The sequence below is a fragment of the Apodemus sylvaticus genome, chromosome 2 (genome assembly GCF_947179515.1).
Source record: "Apodemus sylvaticus chromosome 2, mApoSyl1.1, whole genome shotgun sequence".
In the NCBI taxonomy this organism is placed as follows: domain Eukaryota; kingdom Metazoa; phylum Chordata; class Mammalia; order Rodentia; family Muridae; genus Apodemus; species Apodemus sylvaticus.
In genome coordinates, this window is record NC_067473.1 from 64884153 (window position 1) to 64891852 (window position 7700).

Below are 7700 nucleotides of genomic sequence, written 5' to 3' on the forward strand. Positions count from 1 at the left end.
GGTATTGGTACAGTGACAGGCAGGAGGATCAATGGAACAGGATTGAAGATCCAGAAATGAACCCACACACCTATGGCCACTTGATCCTCGACAAAGAGGCTGAAAACATCCAATGGGAAAAAGATAGCCTTTTCAACAAATGGTGCTGGTTCAACTGGAGGTCAGCATGCAGAAGAATGCGAATTGATCCATCCTTGTCTCCTTGTACTAAGCTCAAATCCAAATGGATCAAGGACCTCCACATAAAGCCAGACACTCTGAAGCTAATAGAAAAGAAACTGGGGAAGACCCTTGAGGACATCGGTACAGGGAGAAAGTTTCTGAACAGAACACCAATAGCGTATGCGCTAAGAGCAAGAACTGACAAATGGGACCTCATAAAATTACAAAGTTTCTGTAAGGCAAAGGACACCATCAAGCGGACAAATCGGCAACCAACAAATTGGGAAAAGATCTTCACCAGTCCTACATCAGATAGAGGGCTAATATCCAATATATATAAAGAACTCAAGAAGTTAGACTCCAGAAAACCAAACAACCCTATTAAAAAATGGGGTACAGAGTTAAACAAAGAATTCTCACCTGAAGAACTTCGGATGGCGGAGAAGCATCTTAAAAAATGCTCAACTTCATTAGTCATTAGGGAAATGCAAATCAAAACAACCCTAAGATTTCATCTTACACCAGTCAGAATGGCTAAGATTAAAAATTCAGGAGACAGCAGGTGTTGGAGAGGGTGTGGAGAAAGAGGAACACTCCTCCACTGCTGGTGGGGTTGCAAATTGGTACACCCACTCTGGAAATCAGTCTGGCGGTTCCTCCGAAAATTGGGCACCTCACTTCCAGAAGATCCTGCTATACCACTCCTGGGCATATACCCAGAAGACTCCCCACCATGTAATAAGGATACATGTTCTACTATGTTCATAGCAGCCCTATTTATAATTGCCAGATGCTGGAAAGAATCCAGGTATCCCTCAACAGAAGAGTGGATGCAAAAAATGTGGTATATCTACACAATGGAGTACTATTCAGCCATTAGAAACAATGAATTCATGAAATTCTTAGGCAAATGGATGGAGCTAGAGAATATCATACTAAGTGAGGTAACCCAGACTCAAAAGGTGAATCATGGTATGCACTCACTAATAAGTGGATATTAACCTAGAAAACTGGAATACCCAAAACATAATCCATACATCAAATGAGGTACAAGAAGAAAGGAGGAGTGGCCCCTGGTTCTGGAAAGACTCAGTGAAACAGTATTCAGCAAAACCAGAACGGGGAAGTGGGAAGGGGTGGATGGGAGGACAGGGGAAGAGAAGGGGGCTTATGGGACTTTCTGGGAGTGGGGGGGCTAGAAAAGGGGAAATCATTTGAATTGTAAATAAATTATATCGAATAAAAAAAACAGTGATGCTTTTGTCTCATAACTTATTTGATAAAGGGAGATAAAATGATACATTCAAAGATTTGTTGTGAACATTATGCATGATAGAGAGCAGAACCCAGCACAACGTAGTAGCAGCCCATTTCTTCACAACATAATGTGGTATAGATATGGATACAAGTAAGATATAGACTCCTAGGGTGCTGCATTCCAAACTTTCTATTTGGAGAGTTTATTTGAGTTTAGGGAACATGTAAGCTCCTTTAGTCAATGGCAGAGACAATGAGATGCGGAAGGAAAAGCAGGGCATCATTTCATCTTCTCCTTAGTGGTTTTCTCAATCCATGGTACATATGAGTAAATATTGGTGTAGATGCCAACGTCCCCTCCCATGAAGTGTCCAACTTCTATTCCCTGGAGCTTGTTTTTACAAATGACCGTAGCTACAGCAACCTCCTGCCAGAGATGGGAGGGGAAGGAGTGAGGGAGAGAGAAAATTTAAAAATTAAAGCAATGCTTGTTTTCACAGATTCTTTTGCAGCTATGAGAATGAACATCAGCAAGATGTTATTAACCAGGGATATATGATGCTCTTTAATAAATAAAAATCCTTTGTAGGAAGATTATAACTGAAAAAATTGCAGGTGTCATTGCAACAACCTTATCAACATCTCAAGTTACTTGGAAATTAAAATGCATTATGATTAAATAGTCAACTAGACACATACTAATAAATGAAATTTGAACACAGACAAAAAGATTACCCCAAAAATTCGGCTGAATACTTTCACAAATTTGACACATAAGGAGTTTCTGTGGCTGCTTCCTTGTTGAGTTTTCTGGCAGTCTTTGTCAGTCATCACTGGAGCCTCCAGATTCTGCCGTAAGTCAGGGTGCCTGCCTGAGGGGGACAGCATTTGGTTCATCTCACAGCTGAGGCTTGTCCCTAATCCTTACCTTCCGTGCTTCAGTGCATAGTATTTTTTGTGTGCATAGAAAAATAAGAAAGGTAAGAAAGGAAGACTTTCCTTTCTCCAAAGGAAGAATTTCCTAATTCCAAAATTTTGTGTTAATGAGCGTTAGCCCTGCAGATTACCCTCATTTCACAAATAAAGTACCAGGCGCACATAGTAGTATTTTACCAATGTGAAACAGTCTTACGTGCTTTAGAATGCCATTTTTTCCTCCTCTGTATCTACAGATGGTCTGATTCAGGTTCTCCAAGTGTCCCTAACATTTGAAATGAGCATGTGTGGGGAGAAGGACCACCACTGACTTAATGTACACTGTGTCCGTGGCAATAAGGGATGGCTTCCATGCAGTCAGATGGCTCATGAGATCCGGCTGCTGAAGTCCTGCAGAGGCCAGCAAGGGTTCACTTTTGCCCCTGAGAGTTGCAGAGCATTGGAGTTCTAGACAGCTCTCTCCTTCCTTAGGCCACTCCCACAGCTTTGCCCTTTAGCTGTTTTGTGCTCCATATCGCCTTACAGCTCTGAGCACACGGGTGTCCCCGTTAGGGATGAGGACACAGGTATCCTCATTAAGGGTGAAGCTGGTGGCTGTACTTGCTGTGGAAAGTGCACTTACCATTGTTTTCTTGACTCCAGTCCAAACCTGACAGTGTGCAGACAGTGCCTGGCCGGACGTTGGTGGTGGCTAGGGGGAGAACCTGGACTTTGTGATTGAAGGTGGCAGGCTTAGCTAGTTTAATAAGCATGAGGTCATCCTGTGGGGCTGTGTGGCTGTAGTTCCAGTAGCGGATAATCTGGATGGGATAAATTGTCTGCTCTGTCCCATCTCTGATTCTGCTCTTGAAATTTCCCAACATCACCCTCAGATTTCTGGAGGAAGAAGGGATGGGAAGAAACCACTGTTATTCTCACCACTACACCACCACCCATTACCACAACCACCACATCATCACCATCATCATCAATCATCATCACTCACTATCACCACATCATCATTATCATTATCATAATCTTTACTCATCATTACTCACAATAATCATCACAATCATTACTCACAATTATCACCATCATCATCACTACCAACCACTATCATCACTATCACTTACCATTATCACCACTCACCATCATCACCATCATCATCATCACTATCACCATCATCACTCACCATCATTACCATCATCATCAATTACCATCATCATCACTCACTACCACCATTGTCATTCATCATCACTCATCATCATCACTGTCATCATGACTCACCATCATCATCACCATCATTACACTCACCATCATCACTACCATCACCATCACTTTAACAAACATCACTGTCATAATAACTATCAGCATTATCTTTCACCATCATCATCATGATCACTCACCATCACATCACTCACCATCATCACCATCATCTCATCACTCACCACCATCATTCACATCACCGTCACTCACTATTACTATCATTACCATCATCATCACTATCACCCTCATCACTCACCACCACCATCATCACTGTCATTATCACTCTCCATCATCGTCATCATGATCAGTCACTACCATCACTCACTCACTGTCACCATCACCATCATCATCATCATCATTTTAACCATAATCACTATAATCATTATCCACTATCACCATTATCTCTTACCACCATCATTGTCTTCATTACCATCATAATCATTCACTATCACCATCATCCAACATCCCTACTCCCCACCATCATCACTCCCCACCAGTCATCACTCACCATCATCATTGACATCATGATCAGTCGCCACCATCACTTACCATCATCATCACTCACTATCATCATCACTCATCATCATCACTTACCACCGTCATCATCACCATCATCATCACTCACCATCATCATCACCATCATCATCACTCACCATCATCATCATCACTTACTACCATCATCACTCACCATCATCATCACTCACCATCATCATCACTCACCATCATCATCACTCACCATCATCATAACTTACCACCATCATCATCACTCACTATCTGTCCCTTCCCCCCACAGCATTTAGCTGTGACCCTCCTGGCTGGCAACCCCCACTCTTCCCCTGGCGCTATCTCCGGCCTATTCAAGCTGCGGCATTCCTGGCCTACAGCCTCCACCCTTCCCCTGGCGTTATCTCCGGCCCTTGTTCTGTTGGGAACAATACAGCCGATTTCACCTTAACTACCAAGGCCGCCTCAGCGCAGCTCCACCCAGAGACCAGCAGAAAACTGCATGACTGAAAGCAGACAACCCGCTGAGAAGAAGATCCAACGAACTCGTGGCCATTTGGGGGGCAGGGTGGTTTTTCCAAAGATTATAAATATTGGCTAAATGATAGTAAAGTCAGTCTCTATGGGCAACTGTCCTCTTGACTCATTTCTCTTTCGCCCCCTTCCCGTTAACCTCAGAATTCTCTTCCAGGTATTCTGGTTCGTATGTGGCCGCTGGCGGCAACAACTATCATCATTGACATCATGATCAGTCACCACCATCATCACTCACCATCATCATCACTCACCACTATCACTCACCATCATCATCATCATCATCATCACCATCACCATCATCACCACCACCACTCACCACCATCATCACCACCATTTTGGATATTAGATGATACACTGTGCAAGATACTGTAACAAGAACTGTATCTGAGTTACCTTTTACTTACAATAATTTTGTGTGGTGGATCTTATGCTAATTCTCATTTTACAAATGATGTGCTGGACACACACAGTGGTGATTTACTTGTGGTCTGAGTAAACAGTAGAGTCGTTATCTACTGTTTTTGAATAGAGTGCATTGAAGAGGAAAATAATGTATGTAAAAGTCAAAGTTAGTATTCAACCCTCTTTGGGCCTCATTTATCCAAGTGGGTAATTTCCATTCTAGTGGATACATGAGAATAAAATGACAAGAGTGTTGGCTAACAAGGCCACCAACAACTCCCTTTCCCTTCCTCCCTTTTTTTGAAGATTTGGAAGGTGATGTGATTTAAACCAATGAGCTTTCTTTTCTGGTTTTCTAATCAATAGGAAGTTCAAGAAAGTATTTGGAGGGAAAAGGGTGATCTTGGAGTATTTATCTTCCCAGACCTTTTCCAGGAGGTACTGCCATAGATTTTTTTTTAAAAATGTCTTTTGGCAAAAGTTACAGTTCCTATTGCATAGCATTTTTATACAGGGACTGCTCCTATTCTATTAAGACCATTCTTTTAGGATAAGGATGGTCACTGTATTTGCTCAATATTTCTCTTATGGGACATGGAACAATCTCTTTACTATTAGTTCCTTTAAAGGACATCTCTTTTCAATTTATTCAGCTTATAAATTTGAGTTACCTACTGAACCCCTACTTGATCAGATGTAATCACATTTCCAGGGGGCAAAAACCTTGAAAGCTGATGGGGCAGCAGGGGAGGTATAGTACAAAATAGTCCTTCAACAGAAGATGAGGTGGAGACATCTACAGAAATTCACAGCATCTTTCTAGGGTGCTTCCCACTAGATGCTAGTAGCACTAGTCCTGTTTGTGAAAATCCAAAATACCTTCAGACCTTTCTAAACATATTCCAGGGGAAGGTTGTCCCCGATAGAGAATCACTGATCTAGGATGAGGAGAACCCATTTGGGGAGAGGATGCTCAGTACTTACGGTAAATAGCAGTGAGATGGGGCCAGCACCCAGCTGGCCTTGATGAGGACACCCACACAGGGGTTGAAGTTAGACTTGAGGTATGCTAAGTAAGGTGCATGGTCCTCTTTCTGCACATATGAGTGAGTGAATAAAGTTGTTCCTGAGAAAACAATATCATATAAATATCAGAGTAAATGAAACATTCTCATCTTCCCAGCAGAAAAGGAGTATGCATGATTTTAAGGGAGTATTCAATTGACTGGGGAAGTATTCTTTTCTAATAAAGATGTAAATTAAAATGACACAATTTAAGACAAAATAATAACAATATTGGTAATATTCATTGTAAGAAAAGGTATATAAAATATATCATCACTGCTTATAAATTGATTTTACTTCCTTGGAAAGCAATTTAGAAATGGGCATGAAGAGCTGTAACTAGTTCATAAGTGTTGTAGAAGAATTCCATCAATAGGAACCCATTTTAAAGATATAATCAGATGTAGGCAAAGATGTTAATAAGTATAGTCATTTTAGTAATACATAATAGTAAACATTGGAAGCATAAATATCAAATATGTAATGTTAGACATTGAAATAAAATACCACAGAAGCAAGTAGAACACATCAAAAATAGTATTAGTTACACTTGATTTAAAAATTTAAAAAAGTAAAAAAAAAAGCAGTGAGGTATAAGAGAGAGGTAGGCTGAGTCTAGGGCTCTCTTCTATGTTCTTACTGGTACTTCTGCTGACCTGTCCACATCTGGGCCTATGCCTCACCCCTGTGTAACCTACTGAACCCCTACTTGTAAGTGTAACCATACTTAAAAACTTCAAAGCAGAGAAGATAGATTACTAATAAAGGCAAAAAAAATTGAGCTTTATATTATGTGCTGGTCTAGTTAGCTTGCCCAATGTCAACCCAGGTAGCATGTGACATGGGGTGTTAGAAAATTCTTCAGTCCAAACTTCATGGAAACAGAGACTGAAGAAGTAGAAACCATCAAATTAAGTCTTGTTCCTGCCTTTACCATTTCCTGGGTTTCAAGTTGTGGTACAGAGGAGAGATCAGAAATCAAACTGGGCCTTCTGTTCCTGTGACTACATTAGCACCTTTCCAGAAGGCAATGAGGCTCATATTTCACAATAAACAGTGGGGAGTTCTCATTGTTGAGGGTTCTCCAGGGCAGGTATGTGCCATAATCTGTCTAATAGCTTAATGCTTAGGGTGTACTGTTGTGTTCAGCCATTGGACTGGGTCTAAGTGAGGAGACCCAGATTCTACTCCTATCAGTAGATATGCATAGGTCTGCAACCCATCAACCCACTCATTTCACCTCACTATGTTCTACATGAACCCACACTTTAATGAACAGGGTACAAAGTCTTAAATACATACCAGCTAGGATGGTGAAATAGATGATAAGTTTCATGATGGTCCAGCTCTTTCCTTGCAAGGTGTTGAAAGATCAGCAGAGGCTGGGATCTTCTGTCCACTTGTCTCCAGAGGGATGTCTACCAGAGGATTTGGCTACGTAAGGGCTCTAGGTAAAAGCAGCAGGTGGAGAAAACTCCAGATAGGAATACTGAGAAAGAGGAGACTATGCTTCTATTGGGACTTTTCAAACAAAGGGAAAGAAGCTTGATTTGATGAACTCAGTCCAAGCCATCCTATATGCTACTCTCCTA

The 7700-nt window shown here is 41.4% G+C and overlaps 1 protein-coding gene across 1 annotated transcript; it reads right to left on the reverse strand.

Moving 5' to 3' along the window:
• Window positions 1-1699: 1699 nt before the first annotated feature.
• Window positions 1700-7444, reverse strand: Prss37 (serine protease 37). The gene is made up of 5 exons (XM_052172480.1): window positions 7411-7444; window positions 6028-6169; window positions 2978-3231; window positions 2155-2291; window positions 1700-1846 (listed from the first exon to the last, which is right to left on the reverse strand). Exons 1-5 carry the CDS (start codon window positions 7442-7444, stop codon window positions 1700-1702), a joined length of 714 nt encoding a protein of 237 aa, XP_052028440.1.
• Between the last annotated feature and the right edge of the window lie 256 nt (window positions 7445-7700).